Below are 19,362 nucleotides of genomic sequence, written 5' to 3'. Positions count from 1 at the left end.
GAGGAATGGCTCATCAGGCTCACAATTGCAGGTCACAGCCCATCATTTCGCCTAAGTCAACACAGGAATGGAAGCTACAAGTCTCTTCATGTGTACAGCCAAGAGCAGAAAACTATGCTGCTTGCTTGCTTGCTCTCGGTTAACTTTCTTATACTGTTCAGAGAAATGGTGGTTGTTTTACCCTCAATTAACAAGAAAATCCCTCATAGACATACCCACTGGCCAACCCATTCTAGATAATTCCACTCCAAGCCTTTCTTCCCAGATCTTTCTAGATTAGATTAAGTTGGCAGTTAACAGTAACCAGCACACGAGACATTATCATTTTACCATCCAATTCCCAGACATTCCTGAAGATTTAACAATGGCAGTAATATGAGCTGTTTGAGGGCGCCCTGCCTGACAGGCCTTCTGTAGCCGGCATTTATCTACAGTGTGCTGGGAGGTGGTGAAGACCCATAATAAGAGAGCACAGAGTAGGCGGGACAGGCTTTTATAGAAATAGAATCTCATATAATTTGCAGGACCTCAGAGGAAAATAAAATGACAAACACAAAATTGACTCTAGGGACGCAGAGGAGCCTGGACCACTCAGAGGCCCTTTGAGTTTTTAGCTCCAAGTTTTATCTGCCACTAAGGGCTGGGTAAGGGAAATCATGGAGAAGGGATGGCCACGAGGCTCTGTGAGGGAAGTTTAGGTCACGCAGAGGAAAGCCAGCCCAGGGGTACTGGTTTGGTAAGAGTTGAGGGTAGGGAGGGTCACAGAGCCCACTAAGCATCAGCGTGTCCAGGTATGGGAAGGAATTAGAGGAACAGGAACTGGGGCCAATTGGACTTTAGTTTTTACTGTCATTGGCCTTGGGGTTTGTAGCTGTCATCAGTACCTGCCAGTTTCATGGGGGAACCACAGTGGGAGTGGCAGAGAAGAAGAGAGGGTAGCGTGGTCCTTTGAGAAGTTCTGAAGGGTCTTAATTGTGGGGAGAAGAAGGTAGTGGAGAGGCAAGGACTACAGGTTCGATGCATAGATTGGGCAAAAACCATGATCTTCCAGAAGAATGGCAGAGCTAGGGCTGGCATGACTAGAAGGAGTGGGTAGAGAGTAACAGTAGTCACAGCTTTGGGGTCAATAGAGCAAATGGGATACGAGGGTGGGCACGGTTGGTGGTGGGTAGGATCTGGGCATGGTTGTACATGCCTACAGCTCCAGCTTTCAGAAGAGTGAGACAGAGAATCACTTCTAGTTCAAGACAAACCTGGCTTGCATAGTGAGTTCCTGACAGTCTGGGCTACAAAGGGATAGTCTGTTTCAAAAATAAACAATAAAGGCATGTCTTCGGTGGGAGGCCTGGCCCTCTGGATCCTATCTGTACCTCCAGTTCCCCTTCTGTGGTAAGGATCCATGGCTGAAAGACTGTCAGCATAGTGTCCACATCTGGGGTGATGGTGATGGCCGAGATGGTGCAGACGGAAGGACTAGGCAGATGTGGGTTCAAGGGCACAGGCAAGGAGCTGTGCTGTGAGCTTTACATTTTTAAAATACTTATTTTGTGTGTATACATATATATGTACTGCATATATATATGTGTGTGTGTGTGTGTGTGAGAGAGAGAGAGAGAGAGAGAGAGAGAGAGAGTTGTGGTGTGGCACACATGTGGAAGTCAGGCAATATGCAAGAATCAGCCCTCTCCCTCCATCTTGTGGGACCCAGGAATCAGAACTCAGTTTGACAGGCTTGGCAGCAAGGGCTTTTGCTTGCCTCAGGGTATGTACTTTTAGGGGGCCAAGGGCGGAATTGCTCACCTCCAGCACTTAGAAGCAAGGCTAATTACCCTCTGGGAATGAAAGACCTGTTTGGGAAGGTTTCTAAGAGCCAGCTTCAGACAGGGGTTCCGCCTACAGAATGGGTGCTGCTCAGGTCTAGGACACAGAGATCAGAAGCCGGGAGACTCTTAGGGGGGTGTACCATGAGGGGCAGACAGCAACCCAGGTATCCTGTGGCGAGGGTGATTAGTCACAAAGGGAAGCCAAGAAAGTGGAGAAAGTCTAGGAGACATGTGTTCCACTCTGCCGGTCAGAGGCTAGCGGACGTGCTGCGGAAGGGCCCTTAGAAGTTCTTTGGGGACTGAGGCTAGGGCTTCACCAGGACAGGAAGCGCCTGAGCGACAGCCACTGGCCTAGCTCCTCCCTCCTTTCTTTCTCCCCTTGGTTTCACTTTTGCTTTGCTATTTCAGGCCTTCTGCCCCGCAAGGACTTCAGGCCTGACTGCCCGGCAGGGTGAGTGTAAATAATGAAGCTCTTGGGGAACAGCTAGAGGCCTGGGAGAGAGAACCAAACAGGTGGAGCGGGCCTCTTCCCTTCCCACGTATTGCATCCCAGGATTCTGATGGCAGAGGTGGAGGCCGGGGCAGCCGTGGAGCTCCGGGGACTGTCCCCTGAAGTGCCCGATGAACTGCTCACCCTCTACTTTGAGAACTACCGTCGCTCAGGTGGAGGGCCTCTGTTGAGCTGGCAGAGACTGGGCTGTGGGGGCATCCTCATCTTTCAAGATCCCGCAGGTGAGGAGGCTGAGTCCAGGGGCTGCCTAGGTGCCCTGAACTTTGAGGTCTCTGACACCTTGCCTCTGCTTACAGACGCGAAGAGAGTCTTAACCCGGGTGGAGCACCAGCTAGCTGGTGCGAGGCTGAGCCTGAGGCCAGCACCCCCACGGGCCCCTGAACGTGTGCTTCTGCACCAACTGCCGCCGGGCACTTCACCCCTGAGCCTGGAGCAACATGTTCAGGCCCTGCTGCGTGCCATGGGGCACCCAGCACAGGCTTGCCATGTTCTCGCCAGTCCTCGGCAGGACTGTGCTCTGGTCCAGTTATCCATGCCCCTTTCTGAGGCAGGTAAGAGAGGCAGGAGGGTTGGGCATAGCTTCTGAAAGTTAAGGAAGGTGCCTGAGCCGACTTCCATACTGCCCACAGATGTCTGTGCCCTGGAGGAGCAGGCCCGGAATCTGCCTCTGAATGGGGTCACAGTATCCTTGGCCTGGGTGCCCCAGACCCGAGCAGTACGCGTGATAGACAGTGCCACCCCAGTGGACCCGTTGCTACTGGAACTCTACCTGGAGAATGAGCGTCGCAGTGGTGGAGGACCCTTGGAGGGTCTGCGGAGTCTGCCCAGGCAACTGGGCACTGTCGTCAACTTTCAGCAGTGGCAGGGTGCGTGAGGTTATGAAACTACATTAAGGGGACACTCACTCTGTGCTAGAAACCTAATGGGCTTTCTCTCTTCTCCTCCAGTGGCTGAACGGGTACTGGAGCGGAAACACTGGCTGCAGGGCTCTGAGTTGAGCCTTGTCCCCCACTACGATGTATTGGAGCCAGAGGAGCTCGCTGACGGTGCCAGTGGAGGGGATCACCTAAGCGTGCCAGAATCTGGAGCCACTGAGCATGCTCTCTTAGATCCTGGAGGGCTGGCTGAGACCCTGACTATGACTGTGGGCTCTGGGGAGGCACCAGGACAATTAGGAGCCTCTCTAAGGACAGGTCCTGTGGGGACTGCAGAACAAGCCATGCCAGTTGATTCAGGGCCTGTGAGGTCTCTGGAGCAAGAGGAGCCTATAAACCAGGGAGCTATGGGATCTCCAGAGCAAGCTGGTTTCACAAGCGAGGAGATCATGGAGTCTGCAAGCCCAGTATATCCAGTAGGAGGCTTTATAGGGCTCTCAGGGCACGGAGGATCTATGGCCTCATACTCTGTGGGAGTTCAGAGGCCGGAGGGCCTGGGGGAAGTGGCCACTGGCTCATCAGAGCAGGAGGGACTAATGGCCACAGAGTCTCCAGAGAGCGAGCTGGAGAGCCCTGGGTGTGAGGAGCTGCAGAGGCAAGAGGGACCGGTGGAGATAGTAATGTCAATGGATCCAGGGGCCGTGCGCTTCCTGCAGCTGTACCATGAGGACCTTCTTGCCAGCCTGGAAGATGTCGCCCTTTTCCCACTTGAAGGAGTAGATGTGACTGGCTTTCGGGTGAGTGACCCTCAGAATCTCCTCGCTTTGCCTCTTCTTTTAGGTCCAGGTGTCTTTCCTGTACTCTAACCTGTAGGCTGTCCTCTTACGGTCTCGCAGCTTTGTGGACCTAGGGCCCCATGCCAGGCAGCCCAAGAGTTGCTGCAGAGTCTGCTGGGCAGCATTAGCTGCCACACGCTGAACATGAAGCACCCAGGCAGTGCCCGGTTCCTGCTGACTCTGGAGGGGCAGTACCTTCTTCACGGATTGGAGGCTCAGTTCCAGTGTGTCTTTGGGACAGAACATCTGGCCAGCGCCACCCTGGACCTAGATCCTGAAAGGGTAAGATGGAGTTCTGTTCTTTTTCTCACAGCCCAGACCTAGATACCTCCTCTGCTTTGACTCTGACATCCTCCTCCCACAGACGGATCCCACTGAGACCCTCCAAGACCTCTATGGCCACAATACAGGCAGCCATCAGGAGACCATGAGACTGGGTAGGGCATGCTCTCCTAGACACTGGAGGGCTTCCCAAGAGCCCTACGATGTCCTGTGGTCTTTTCTTGACCACCCTCTCCCTTCTCTGCACTATCACTGGTTTAGTGACCATTTTGTGGTATACTCTGTACCCACAGATACAATCTCTATCTTTTAGCCATTACGACTCATCCTATTGTTTATTATCAGCCCCTTGGCTGGACTTGACTCCTGACCTAGTGGTCTCTTTCTGCTCTTAGAGGAAGTCAAAGAGCTGCTGGCTACCCTGGAAGACCTTCATGGGGAGAACTGGCTGCCTATGGAGATGCGGAGGGAGAAACCTGGAGAGCAGCCAGAGGAGACCACCCTTGAGCAGGAGGAGGAAAAGTCCACACTTGAGGCTAGGAAAGAGCCTGTGGCCCTCAGCACTGGGACACCTGGACAGTTAGAAGAAGAGGCCACCCTGCAGCTGGCTATCCACCGGTCCTTGGAGTCTCAAGGCCAAGTGGTTGAGCAGCAGGAGGCTAGCGCACTAAGGCGAGCCATGGCCCTCTCCCTGTTAGAAGCAGAAGAGCCCCTGGGTGAGGGCAGTGGAAGCAGGGCGCAGCTGGTGGTACACACTTCCTTTGAGCAGGATGTGGATGAATTGGATCGGGCATTGTCTGCTGCCTTGGAGGTGCACCTTCAGGAGGAGACAGTGAGTCTTCAGGGCTATGTGCTGCCCTCAGAGCTCGGGGCTCGCCTGGAGAGGTGCCATGATGTGAGTGTTACCCTGCATGGAGACCGTGTCATCATCCGTGGTTTTGGGGTTCAGCCTGCCCGTGCAGCTCGCCATTTGGCTGCTCTGCTTGTTAGACCCTACGACCAGAATTCGACCTTTCCCTTGGAGGCATCAAACAACTGTGAGTCTGTACCTTGGACTTGGGAGGGTGGAACTGAATTGCTTCTGGCCTAGTGCTTGAGATAAGAGACTAATGTGCTTTCTTCCCGTGTGTCAGTGTCAGAGCAGAGCCTGAAAGAACCGTTGGGCAGGCTGGAGGCCCTGGAGGAGAATTCCAAGGAGTTCCAGGATGTGGTGCAGGCCTTTTATGACTCCTTGGATGTTGCCCACAGCAGGATCAGAATTGTTCGAGTGAGTTCATGTCCTGTGCTGCTGGCCTTGTGTGTACACTTCTCTGTGTGTTAGGGTCAGTTAATCAAAGCTGCTCAAAATGGATATGCTGAAGGCTGATAGAATGGCTGGCTGCATCTGTGCATGGCTCCAGGGACTTGGATCTGACTGAGGGCATTGAGGGAATGAAGAAAAGACAAACACACAGACACATAGAAAGTTGGGATGGGCTCTGGGCTCTTAGATGGGGAAATTGCAGCACTGCAGATGCTGGTTGTCTTTATTTTATGGAGTTGAGCAGGAGGAGGAATTAAGTTACTGCATACAGCTGGGCAAGGAGCAGTCTCTGTTGGGAGCAGTCTTCAGGCAGTACATATCCCGGGGGAGAAAGCTATGATGGACATTTTCTGTGCACACCATCAGTACCCATATTTGGACCAGAAGAAGGCTTTGCCAAGGTTCTGCGGTCCTTGACATGACTGGCTTATGTCACCAACATACATTCACTTGGGACTTCACTCACTCAGGCTTTCTCTGCTCCCTAACAATAGATAAATATCCCTTCTTTTCACAGAGAACATTTAGAGTCTGAGGAAGATACCCAGAAGGGCACAGGGGTTAGGGATCTGCCAGGCCTCCGAGTGATGCTTTCTACCAGGGCTAGATGGGGAAACTAGATGACTATGTCACAATTCCTTTGTCTGGAGCGTGGAGTGGCGATACCATCTGGTGGCCAATGTGAGGATCACTCTTCCTGGTCCGTTGTGGTAGCTGGGGGTGTTCTGTCTCTGACAGAGAGAGGCCTGTTGTTAGTCTTACCTTCTTTATGTGTAAATAAAACAATATACGTTTTTTTATGGGGCTGGGGATATAGGTTAGTGGAAGAAAAAATGCATAGATATATGTATTGTATACATTTAAAAATAGAGGCTGCTCATTGCTCAATTTGGCAGCTATGAGCATGGACAAGAAATAAGCTAGTACCAAGTAGTAGGGGGTCAGAATGAAGCCCCGGGACTAGAACTAGGTACTGTCCAAGCAGATGAGAAAAGAAGAACAGAGGCAGGGGGATCTCTGTGAGTTTAAGGCCATTCTGGTCTACCAAGCGAGTTCCAGTCCAGTCAGAATTATATTGTGAGACTCAGTCTCAAAAACACAAATAAGGAACTAAATGAAGGAGTGAGGGGGAGGGACTGCCAGGCTAGTTCGCTACACGCCATGAGGGAACAGAGAGTATGCAGGCAGTAACGAGAGGGACCACTCTGGAAATGCGCTAAGGAGATGGAGAGTGAGCCAGAAGAGAATGTGCGACGAACCACAGCTTTCTTGCCCGGAAGACTGAATGTACTCATGGATAAGGCCAGAGAGGGACAGCGGTCAATCATTAGAAAGGACAGATGAGTTGCCACCTTGTGGTAATACTGGGCAAGGTGCTTTCCAGTCTTGGTGCTAAAAGTTATGGGTAGGGCTGGCAGCTTCTGTCTTCATATAGATCATTTACTTGATTTTCGAGGGTTTATAACTTATAATGGCACAGGTTTTTTTCCCTGTTATTAGAAATACCTTTTTATTTGCTTGTCTAGCTATACAAAGAAGAATAGAATGGCTCTTCTTTCTTTTTCTGCCACCTCTTCTTTGCCCCATCTAGTAATTCAGTCATTTCCAGTGTTTATGCTATGTAGTTAGGGTGCATAAATATATTGTAGTCTGCATGCTTTGGCTCTATGTTGATAATAAAAAAAAAACCTACCCTTGCATCACAACCAGGTATATGTAACCAGACTTGTTAAAATGTGGGAGCTAGCCGGGCAGTAGTGGCACACACTTTTTGTCCCAGCACACAGGAGTCAGAGGCAGGCAGATTTCCATGAGTTTGAGGCCAGCCTGGTCTACAGAATGAGTCCAAGGACATCCAGAGCTACACAAAGAAATCCTGTCTCAAAAAAACCAAGAAAACAAAACAAACTAACTAACAAATCTGCAGGACCTGGGTTCCTAGCAACCACATGGTGGCTCAGAACCATCAGTAGCTCCATTTCCAGGGAACCTGGTGCCCTCTTCTAAACTCTGCTGGCACTAGCATGTATGTCGTGCACAGACATACATGCAGGCAAAACACACACATTAACACAATATATTTGTAGCACATATTTTTTTTCAATTTTTATTTATTTTATTTTATGTACACGAGTGTTTTGCCTGCATCTGTGTCTGTACCATGTGTGTGCCTGGTACCCAGGGATGCCAGAAGAGTGCCCCATGTGGGTGATGGATACTGAACCCATGTTCTTCAGAAGACCAACCAGTGCTTTTGACTACAGAGCCGTCTCTCCAGCCCCTAAAAATAATCTATTTTTTTAAGGAAAAAATAAAAACAGTGTGGAGGCTGGAGAGATGACTCAGTGCTTAAGACTGCTTGCTGCACTTTCAGAGGGCCGTAATTTAAGTTTCCGTACCCGTGTTAGGCAGCTCATAACTGCCTGTCACTCCAACTCGAGGAGACCACTGAGGCCTTTTGGCCCCTGAGTGAATGTACAAACACATATACAGAAACAAACAAACAAATTTTAGCCAGGCTTTGGTGGTGCATTCCTTTAATACCAGCAGTTGGAAGGCAGAGGCAGGCGAATCTCTGAGTTTGAGGCCAGCCTGGTCTACAGAGTGAGTTTCAGGACAGCCAAGGCTATAAAGAGAAACCCAATCTTGATAAACCGAGTATGTGAATTAAAGGCATGATCCACTACACTTGGCTCTAATTTGATATAGATGTAAACTTTCCATGGTCTTTCATTTGCTAATATGTCCTTATTTGTCTTCATTATTATCTTGATCGAGATATAGTGTTTAGACTAAAAATATTTTTTTCTCAGATATTTGAAGACATTGCTCTCCTTCCATCTTTGTGTGGGTGAGTTCTGGAGCCTGAATTCAAGTTCTAGGCTCACACAGCAAGGGCCTTTACCTATTGGCTCATATCCACCCTCCTCAAAGCTAGTACAATTGATTTCTTTTTTTAATTTATTTATATTTTATGTATGCGTGCTCTGCATGTATACCTACATGCCAGAAGAGGACATCAGATCCTATTATAGATGAAGATGATTGTGGTTACTGAGATTTGAACTCAGGACCTCTGGAAGAGCAGTCAGTGCTCTAAACCACTGAGCCATCTCTCAGCCTGATTTATTTTTGAAAGATTAAAAAGAATTGTGTTGTGTGGTGGAGGTATACAAGAGTGGGAGATTATGTGTACATGAGTGCAGGTGATCTCTCTGGAGCTGGAACTATGGGTGGTTATGAGCCATCTGACATGGGTGCTGGGAATCACACTTGGGTCCTCTGCAAGAGCATTATACACTCTCCAGCCCCATGCTGGACGATTTACTAACGTCCAATATTAGTGTTGAGAAACCCAGTGTGGGATTTTTTTTCCATTTGTATTTGTATACTGACCTTGGTGTGTATGTATATTCTTGCAAAGTTTTCTTCAAATGCTATGGTTTTCTGTTAGGTGCCGGGGGCATGTCTTTCCCAGTGTCCTTGGCATTTCACGGTTCTCTCCATCTGGTGACATGGCCTCCAGCTCAGGGAATCATCTTCCACTGTGTCCCCAGGTGCACCACCTGCATCTCTCAGCCGTATGGAGTTCCTTTGAAGCAGAGCTCAGACCCCCTGCTGCTTCATGCTCTTGCCTGCCCTCTCATGGTTCCTTTCTCCTTTCAGCTCTGTTCTCAGAACCAGTTCCTTAAATCCATCTGGAGTACCATGTAGTTGAATCTTTAGCTTTAACCATTTCATTTTCTAGCGCATTCACAGAGTTAGCTCTGGAGCCCTTTTCTCCTCCTTCTCCTCCTCCTCTTCTCCCACCCTCCATTCCTCCTCCTTTCCCCTCCCTTTCCTTTTTATCCTGGGGAATCTAACCCGCTTGCTAAGCAAGCAGTCTGCTCTGGCACTGCATCCCCAGCCTTGCAATCCCATCCTAAACGTCCTGTTTCTGATGTGCAGACTCTTTCAGAGAGGCTAGTTTTGTTTCATGGATGATGTGCTAGTCTGCGTTCTTCTCCCAAAGGCCAATTAGAATTTCTTTAAAAGTGCTGCGAATCGCTGAGTTGACTTGGTTAGCTGAGGCCTCCTCTACAGTCTGAGTCTTTTTTTTTCTTTCTTTTTCGAGACAGGGTTTCTCTATGTAGTCCTGGCTGTCCTGGAACTCACTCTGTAGGCCAGGCTGGCCTCAAACTCAGAGAGGTCTGCTTGCTACTGCCTTCCAAGTGCTGGCATGAAAAGCATGGGCTACCACCACCTGGCTACTGTTTCAGTCTTAACAGCACTGAGAGGCAATATAGGCTCCTGTCTGGGATTTTGACTGCTGAACCTGATTGTTGGTCCTAAGTGAATGGGTGGGGTCTACCCACCTGCAGGGCTCCCTGGAGGAGACAGACTTCCCTGGAGGGGCTTTCCTGGAAGTCAGTTTTCCAATACCACTTGTCCCATAGAAGTGGTTAGTGTATTCCTCTGGACAGAGTATGATGGGAGACTTAAAGTTTTCATTCAAATCCTAAATTCTTCCTTCCCCCAGAGAGCTGGTGATTGCTGAGTTCAACTCTTTTCTGGCCAATGTAGGGATAGATACCAAATAACTTCACCCCAACTACCATGCATTTGGCAGGTGGAACGTGTGTCACACCCACTGCTGCAGCAACAGTACCAACTGCATCGGGAACGCCTGATGCAATGCTGCCAGCAACGCCCCGTGGAGCAGGTCCTCTACCACGGCACATCGGAGTCTGCGGTGCTTGACATCTGTGCCCACGGTTTCAACCGCAGCTTTTGTGGCCGAAACGGTAAGGCCTGTGTAGGGCAGGGACACGGGCCATGCTGACTCTGATGACCCTCACCTTGGTGGCTCACCTGTCTTGTCCTGTAGGCACACTCTACGGACAGGGCGTCTACTTCGCCAAGCGTGCCTCCATGTCGGTACTGGATCGCTACTCACCTCCCAACAGTGAAGGCCACAAGGCAGTGTTTGTGGCACGGGTGCTGACCGGTGACTATGGACAGGGCTCCCGCGGTCTGAAGGCGCCTCCTTTGAGGGCCTCGGATCAGGTCCTTCGCTACGACAGCGCGGTGGACTGCCTCCAACAGCCCAATATCTTTGTCATCTTTCACGACACTCAAGCCCTGCCTACTCATCTAATCACCTGCAAGAACATACTCCGGAGTACCCCCTGATAACTCCCTTGGTCTTTTGAATCTCTTTCGTGGACATTTGACCTAAGAAGCTAGTGTCTGGTTCCCTGCCTAAGCGACAGAGCTTTCCCCTGGGGGTGCTTCTGCCTCTGGCTGGAAAGCCAAGATTACAGTGGACTAGGGAGGGCAGACCTAACCGGTTCCTTGTCCTGCACGACCGCCAGGGGTCAGCAGAACACGGCAGGAGGGTGCACTGCCAGGCACGCCCGTCTTGGTTGGACCGCGCCCTAGTCCAGCTCTGTCTTTGAATAAACCTGTACTTGAAAACCAGTTAGATATAAAGACTGGCTGGAACTCCGAATCCGACCCATGTTTGGGGCGTGGGGGCCACCCACGTGGCTAGGGGCCAGGTCAGCTGTTCACGGAGGGGTGGGGGCGGCTGTGGGCCCTCGACCCAGGCGTTTGGACGCGGTGCACTCCTACGACCTCACGCTCGCTAGCAGCATCTTGCTCTCCTCGCGCACCGTCCGCCAAGGTGTGCGCACTTGGTGGGTTCCGCATGATCTAATCTTATCGTGGGCTCTGGTTCTGCCATCCCCCGGACCAGGACTCCTGGCACGTAGCTGGGTCACGCGTAAAACGTTTGCTAGCTCTCGGAGGTGCCCAGGCTGCGCAGCTCTCGGTGGGACCGGGGCGGGGCTCTGGGTACGCCCCGCCTGCGCTGCCTCCGCGGTTCTCCTGGCCCCAGGAGTCCGGCTGCAGCGGCTGAGAGGAGGCAAGCGGAACCACCAGGAGCGTAGAACTGGGAGGGTATGGAGAGGCTCGAGATGTCCGGGAGTTTGGGGAGCGGATGGGGGGAGTGGAATGGTCTCAGACCACCCGGAACTAGGTGCTGCCTCGCAGCCCCTCTCGCTCTATGCAGAGAACAACACCTCCCTGGGATCAGGAAATTGCGGAACTGGACAGGAGGTGCTTGAGTGTGGGTAGAAAATGCAGCGGTGAAGGCAGGCTCAGTCGGGGGCTGGAGCAGAGCAACCCACCAAGGGGCCCCGCGGTGGAGCGGGGTCGGGAGAGGCACTAGCTCAAGGACGGTTGACTCTTTCCCAGCCCTTGGCCTGAGGGCGGAGGCACAGAGCCCACATTGTGCCCCCACGCTACACCACCCCCGCCGAGACAGAGCCCCATTCACCTCTTCGCACGCCAGTGCTCTTGGGGAAAGGAGCTGGGGAGTGTGCACGCGTGGGTATGCGTGCGCTTTAGCTGCTCCTGCAGTAAGCTGGTGGTGGGTTGCTAGAGCGGCTGCTGGGCTCCTCCGGGCCTTGCCGCATCCGAGTTCCCGCAACCCACGCCGCTGCGGCTCCAGCTATTTATAGGCCTTTGCTGCAGAGATCACATCGATGGAGGTGGGACTGTGCGGACTGGAGGTGGGGTTGAGTGATGGGGAATTCTGAAGGCTGAGGCTGGAGGTAGAAGGTAGTGACCGCGGACTGGGGTTGGGGTCCTTTTCTGAAGAGTGGGACATTAGGGACACAGGCAGTGTTTGTTGATGGCCTCATTGCCAGTCTATAGGAGGGTCAGAGGAGAGGGAATCCAAGATTGAAACACAGGCGGTAGCTCTAGTTGTCACAGTGACAGGGTCCTATCAATGTGTACTTGATGGTACTGCCCTCTTCCCCTCCGGTTTGACAGGTGGAGGGTGGAGTCAGAGTCCTGTGTTGGGAATGGGGAGGGGACTAGTCAGCGTTTGGGTAACTAAGAGACTGTGCGTGCTGGAGGAGGTGAGGATAGATGGTAACTGGGGAGAGCATGTCAATTCTGGGCTGAGCACCGGAGGGTCAGTGTATGGGCAAGATAGGGCCTAGGAGGAGTGTCAATGTTTAGGTTAAGGAGGTGGTGGGTCGATGTACTGTATCAACTTCACCGGCAGGTGAGAATGTAAATCCCTCTTACTCTTCCTCCAGGAGGCCATGTCAGGGGAGGACTCCGAGGTACGGCCGGTGGCAGTGCCTGAAGGTAGTTCCAATGGAAGCAGTGGCTCACCCAGCCCCGGGGACACACTGCCCTGGAATCTTGGGAAAACACAGAGAAGCCGGCGGAGCGGAGGTGGTTCTGTGGGCAATGGGAGCGTCCTGGATCCTGCAGAGCGGGCAGTCATCCGCATCGCAGGTAATGGGGAAGGGTCTGGTCTGCTCGCCCTCATTAGCACAGGCGTTGAACCTGTTTTATGTGCTGCGTGTAGAAAGATGTTGGACTGGATGGGAGGCTGGCGACAGTCAGCTATGAGGGCAGGCTTACCCTGTCCTGGCACGGACAGGCAGCATAGCTCCACCTGCTGGCTCTACGTTGGTAGCTGCAAAAGGTTGGAGGTCTTGAGGTCTGGCTTCCTGCTGCAGCTGCTAATCTGTGATCTCATGGAAAACGGTCAGGATGCCCATTTCCAATGGGAATAATTTCTTGGGCTCTTAAGGTCAAACTGCTTCTCCTAGTCTTGACTGCCACCTGAGGGTTGGGAGCACCTTGCCGCCTAAAAGCTGAAGGGGTTTGATCTGCGAGAGTCCTAGACCCAAGAGCCAGGGTCCAGCTGTGCATTTCCAGAGCCGGCCAGAATGAGGATGGCAAAGGCCTTGGTGAAAGTCACTATGGGAAGCAGCGGGCAGTTGGAGGGTAGTTAGCTGGAAGTCAGCCTATTCCTTTGGGAAATGGGTCACCTAAGGCTGGAGGCCATTGGGTGGGATGTCCTGGGAAAGGGAGTACTGACCCCATTCCACCAGCAGGGCCCCCTAGGGGATGATGAGGCCTTTGAAATGCAGAATGGGACCTTGTGGGAGGTGGGAAGGGTCAGACGGTGGTGCTACATCCAGGAACTTGGTTGGTGAAAACATAGCAGCAGCTTGTGGAGATGGGAAGGCACAGATAATGGACCTGCTCCCCACCCTGCCTCGAGGACTATTCATGATCCACACGCGCGCATGCGCGCATGCACACACACACACACACACACACACACGCACACACACGCGCACACACACATGCACACACACGCACACACACACACACTGCCATAAGGAGTTTATAAAAGGGGTTATTTTCCCACTTGGATTTATGAATACCTTTCTTCACCTCAGACCCTTAAAGACAGGCATATGGGTAGAGATGGGGACCCTAGTAGCCCTTTTGCTGATTGGCTGGTTTCTGTGTTCACTGTCCTTCAGGCCGTAGGCAGTCCCACCTGTTACCGTCTTTCACTTCTCTGGTAATTTTCTAAGGACTGATTTCTAGAAGCAGAACTTCTCGTGGTATGTGCAGTGTTTAAGGTTTCTAGGAACAGGAACAGCGCAGTGTCCGTTGGAAAAGGAGGGAGTGTCAGTGCTGGGGGACAGGTCTGTGTCAGACAGATGAATAGGAGGGAACTTTTTTAAAAAAAAACTACTAAGGTATTTTCTTTTGTAAATTGTGTACTCTGTTTCTCATATGTGAGACCGTTTCCTGTGTCCTAAGGGCTTCTTAAATTTCGGAGATGCCAACTCTATCTCCACTGTTACGACTGAGGAGAGTTGTGACCGCGAAAGGAGGGAGCCAGGCAGGAAGGGCCTCACCCAGGTAGCCAGGTGAAGTTGTCAGGGGCTAAGGAGTTGGAGAAGTCGCGGCTGACCTAGGGAAATGGCCACCTAGGGCTGAGTTCTGGGTGAGGAGGGCTAGCCTGTCAGTCAGCCGCATCTGGTTCCTGAGTGGGCAGGAAGTGTTTGCAACTGGATCTGTGTGAGATCAAGGCTCGGATTCCCGCGAAGGGGAGCTGGGCAGCGGCTACAGCTACCGGCCAGGTCCCCGGCTGGCCGGCCCCGCCCCGCCCGTGGGGCATCCTGGGTGCGGGGCGGGGCGGGGGAGGCCTCTTTAAGCCGCGCGCGCGGAGGCGGCGGGGGCAGAGCGGCTGCCAGGGCTGGCCTTGCGCAGCTGCCCGTTGCGTTCTGCTCCCGCCGGCATGGCCGATCTGCTGACATCTGGCCCACCACCCGACGAACAGGACTTCATCCAGGCCTACGAGGAGGTGCGGGAGAAGTACAAAGGTATGGAGCCTCTGGCCCCTGTTCCGCCCTCCGAGCGCTCAGGCCCCTTTAGGTCAGGTTAACCAGCCTGACAGTCGACCATGTCCCCAGCTGCTGTCCCCGACCGTTGTCCCAACAGAGTCCAATCAATCGCCGCAAGTTTCACAGCCTCGTTCGCCCCCTGTAGCCTTTGGGGCCCAGGGAAGAGATGGATGCGCTCCACTGAACCCCCGCGTCTATGACCTTAATAGGACATCTTGAGGCACTGGTGGGTGGGGTGGGCCCTGGTGGGGGCGGGTGTGTGTGTGTCTATGAAGCCGGGCTTGTCAGGGTCCGGCAGTCTAAACCAGTGTCCGGTGTCTTTGCCCAGCAGACACGTGGGTGAAGGCTACACCATCCCCTGCCTCCCCTCTGAGGCAACTGCCTATGTGGGGTGGGGGTGGCTGCTGTTGGCCTGGCAGTGAATGGCATAGCTGCTGCCTCTCCTCACCACCCCAAACTGGCCAGGACAGCCACACCCTCCCTTGGCAGGGAACTCCATTGCACCCTGACTTTGTCCTCTGGAAATAGCCCCTTCTTCTTGTCTAGAGGGACTTTACAGTGTCCTACCAGCTCAGTCGGTGGCTTTGGCAGTCCTTCTTACTTGCTCCATGCGCTCCTGGAGCCTCGGACCTGCCCTGAGACTGTCAGCCACTCAAGGCCCACGTGTCTGGCTCTGAGTTGGGGTCTTTTAAATTCTGGGTCCCTCTGTACCTCCCAGCTCTCCAAGACTTAGCGGTCTGGGTATGTGCCCCTGGAAAGGTTCATATGGAGGCCCCAGGCAGAGCCCAGTAAAGCAGGTTCCAGCTCCACATGGCTGGTTTTTCTGGCTCTGCCCCCAAGGGCAGCTCAGGGAGAGAAGTCCTGCCGCTGCTTTGCCTGGAACCTGTGGTGCCACTCCAGCCCACACCTCACCCAGGCAGGGTAGGTTTCACAGTGCTGTGGGCACAGTGGGTGTGTTGTGTGGGCATCTGCTAGTTCTGTGGCTGGCCAGTTTGCACATGAGGTTCGGGTGGTGAGGTTCCTTGGACAGGAGGCTCCTGAGCCTGACCACTGGACCCCTAGAGAATCACTAGGCGCACCGGCCTGATGTTCAGCCCTAGAGGGTCTACCTGGAAAGATGCAGGGCAAGGAAATAGCAATCTCCCCGGGCCACAACCTTCCTGACAACCCCGAGGGCAGTACTGTGTAAACGAGTATTGATTATGTAGAGTAGCGCCCTCTCAAACCTTTGTCTGGTTGAGTTGCTGGGCAATAGGGTCCATTGCCAAAGCCTGTGTAAGCATCCCACTAAAGCCGTCCTGACCTCTTCTTCCTGAGGTGGGGGTTTCCTGCTCATCCAGGAGTGTACTGACAGGTCCCCTGAGGTTCCTAGGACCGAGCTCTGTGCCCTTCCCTAGCTTAGTTCCACGGGCGGCAGAGGTTCCTATTGGGCCCACTGGGCGGTACCTCGTCTGTCTTCTGGCCTGGCCTTGGCTGGTAAGAAGACGGTGGGCGCAGGCGTGCTGCCTGGGGTGGAACTGTCACATGACAGTGCAGCTGCCTATGCCTGTGTGTCTCACCAGCCTCAGAGTAGCTGAGTCTCTAAGCAGGATAGCAGGTGCTGGGGGCTCCTGGAGCAGTGACTGAGGATCAAGAATGCTCTAGAGGCACGCCAAGACACCGGAGTCTACTTGACTCTGACTCATACGGGGGATAGTTGAGGGCTGGAACTCTCTCTCTTTCTCTCTCTCTCTTAAGACAGGGTTTCTCCGTAGCTTTGGAGCATGCCCTGGAACTAGCTTTTGTAGACCAGGCTGGTCTCGAACTCACAGAGATCCTCCTGCCTCTGCCTTCTGAGTGCTGGGATTAAAGGCGTGCGCCACGACCACCCAGCTATCCTGCTTCTTTTTGAGGTCTGACCCTCGTGATATCATTGAGATCTGCCCCATTGGGCTACTGAGGTTCCTGGATTGCAAGGACATGTCCCTGGCAAGCTAGGCAGAGGACCTAGTACCTAATATTAGTCAGCAAGGGCCTTGAAGGTGATTATGCCTCTCTTCTAAGTCCAGCTCACCGCTGACCTTTTCTACGGAAGGCAGGGGAAGCTTACCTGCCCTCGGAAGTTCCACCTCACACATCTGAGCTGAGGAAAGGTTCTAGCCTTTTAAAGAGATGCTAGCTTCTCCTTTTGACTCATCCTACTGACCTTCACTCTTATTTACAATCTCCCAGACCTCTTCCCTGGAGTCATTTCTGGCTGCTCTTCTTTGGAAATTCCCAGTCTTCCCCACAGGGCAATGCTTTTCCTAAGAACTTTCTAAACTTCCGGTCTACTTGAGCCTCCTCTGTCTCCCTGATCGACCCTGCCTTCTATCCTTGGAGAGTCCTGCAGAGCTGAAACGTGCTGGGGCTTGCGGCTGGAGAGCTCTGGGTGCCCAACCAGGACGGAACCACCCTTGTTATGGTGCGGTAGACTGATGAACTTACTGCCATCTGGCCCACCTGTGAGAGGCATCCTGACCCCTGGTTCCCACAGAGAGCTGTGCATCACTGCTGTGGGAGCTTGTGGCCATGAGGGAGGCGGGGAAGGCTTCTAAGGGGGATGAGATTATTTAGGTGTATGGAGATGGGATGTTTGGTCAAGAGGAAAATGCCTGACTCCCCCAAAGCATGAATCAGGGCCACCTTCAAGGCTATCCTATCAGTCACGGGAGCCATATAGCAATAGGAAGCAAGGTTGGCAGGGTGGGGCTTGGGAGTGCTGACCAGTCTGCCAGGTCACCTGGGCAAAGGCTATAAGAAACAAGGCAAGAGTGAGTATTATTGACGAGTGGGTGAGGACTGGAGGTTGGGAATCGGCAAGAAGAGTCTACGCAGGAGACTCACACATGGGTTGGGGAAACGGTAGACTGGAAAAAGGCTGGAAGCTGTGTCAGTCTGTCTACAGCAAGACCTGTTTGGGGGCGGCTCAAACCCCTTTGAAGACTGCGGCCTACCTGGTACTGTTATGGGTCGTACCCGCTCCCGCGTTCCTGTCCTTTTCCACACTGGACTCTGAGCTCTGTTATTTGTGTCCCTGGCACCAGCACCCCCTCCCCCTAGCTAGCCTTTGCAGGGTGTTTACATGGATGAATGGTGACTGAGCAGGGATCCTCTGCAGTGGGGCTCAGCTGGCAGTCGTCTGGGGCTCTTCGGAGAGGACTTACAGGCTCTTTACTGTGGAAAGCAAAGCATGCCTAAAAAACAGTCGGACAGAATGGAACTACCTTAAGGAAAGTAGTAAAAGGTGTGTGTGGGGGGAGCTACTCACTCACAGACTGTGATGACCTCTGGAGCTGATGACCTCTGGAGCCACTGGCTTTTCTTTCCAGCCCCCATTCTATTGACCTCATGCTTATTATTGCTCGGATGTACTTCACATGCCATAACACGACTCACTTGTTTAAAGTGTACAATTTGCCAGGTGGTGGTGGCGCTTGCTTTTAAATCCCAGCAACTTGAGAGGCAGAGGCAGGCTGATCTCTGTGAGTTCAAGGCCAGCCTGGTCTACAGAACGAGTTTCAGGGCTACACAGAGAAACCCTGTTTTTAAAAAACAACAAAAAGTGTACAATCTAATGGTCTTTTAAAGAATATTGACAGAGCCATACATCCATCACAGTTAATTCCAGGACATTTTTGTTGCTCGGTCCCCGCTGTCACTGATCCGCTTTCAGCCCTTATGGGTTCTGAATGGGACATTCCGTCTGAATGGACTCCAGCAATTCGAGCTTGCCTTCTTCTACACATACCAGTATTTTATCTACCTCACTTTTATTCCGACCCTCTTTTTTTGTGACAGGAGCATAGCCCGAACTGCTCTTGAATTTGCAATACTCTTTCTTTTGCCTCATGGGTGATGAGTTTGCAGACATATGCCACCATGATAGAAAGTTTCGTTTTATGGCTATAGCAATGTTCGTTTGTATATTTATCAGCTGATAAATGTTTGAATTATTATGACTAATGGTACTGTTAGCATTTGCATCCACGTGTATGTGTGGACTTGTACCTTTCTCTTGGGTAGATGACTAGGAGTGGAGTTGCTAGGTCATGAGCTAATTCTATATTTAACCATTTGAGGAACTGCCAGATGGTTTTCCATAGTAGCCGAAGTATTCTACTTTCCCAATATCGCTGTGTGAAGTTTTTAATTTCTTCACTCCCTTTAATTCCCCCTTCTCTCCCTTCTCCATCTATAAATTTTCTTCTTTAGTTTTTTCCTTTTGTGGAGAGGGGAATGGACCCCAGGACCTTCAGTATGCTAGCTGCCTTTCTAATTTCTTGAAGTATATTTTGAAATATTTAAGTGTTTTAAAAAATACTTTTAATTTAAAAAATTTACACTAGCCTAATTATTGGGTGGGGCGAGCATTAGCCATGGTATGTGGAGGTTAAAGGACAGTTTGTGGCATTTACTTCTTTCCTTCTGCCTGGGTATCAGGGATTGAACCCAGGTCTCCAGCCATGGTGGTAAGTGCCTTACCTGCTGAGTCATCT

At 52.2% G+C, this 19,362-nt stretch overlaps 2 protein-coding genes across 3 annotated transcripts in view; both read left to right on the top strand.

Moving 5' to 3' along the window:
• Window positions 1-2,231: 2,231 nt before the first annotated feature.
• On the top strand, window positions 2,232-11,102 carry Parp10 (poly(ADP-ribose) polymerase family member 10). The gene is made up of 11 exons (XM_038343378.2): window positions 2,232-2,274; window positions 2,377-2,555; window positions 2,631-2,885; window positions 2,964-3,200; window positions 3,282-4,006; window positions 4,106-4,327; window positions 4,410-4,482; window positions 4,723-5,364; window positions 5,461-5,594; window positions 10,240-10,414; window positions 10,498-11,102. Exons 2-11 carry the CDS (start codon window positions 2,384-2,386, stop codon window positions 10,800-10,802), a joined length of 2,940 nt encoding a protein of 979 aa, XP_038199306.1. The 5' UTR covers window positions 2,232-2,274; window positions 2,377-2,383; the 3' UTR covers window positions 10,803-11,102.
• Window positions 11,103-12,721: 1,619 nt separating this feature from the next.
• The window catches only part of Plec (plectin), a 59,120-nt gene continuing 52,479 nt past the window's right edge, over window positions 12,722-19,362 (top strand). The window contains exon 1 of one of the 2 annotated variants that reach the window (XM_038342989.1): window positions 12,722-12,926. In XM_038342989.1, coding sequence (XP_038198917.1) covers window positions 12,728-12,926 — 199 coding nt within the window. In that variant the 5' untranslated portion in view covers window positions 12,722-12,727. Of the gene's footprint in view, window positions 12,927-14,690; window positions 14,825-19,362 lie in introns of those variants that run through there. The other variant, XM_038342993.1, reaches the window with a different exon arrangement.

The sequence above is a fragment of the Arvicola amphibius genome, chromosome 9 (assembly GCF_903992535.2).
Source record: "Arvicola amphibius chromosome 9, mArvAmp1.2, whole genome shotgun sequence".
NCBI classification, from domain to species: domain Eukaryota; kingdom Metazoa; phylum Chordata; class Mammalia; order Rodentia; family Cricetidae; genus Arvicola; species Arvicola amphibius.
Note: the sequence above shows the minus strand (reverse complement) of the source record. Positions and strands in the feature narration are given on the sequence as shown.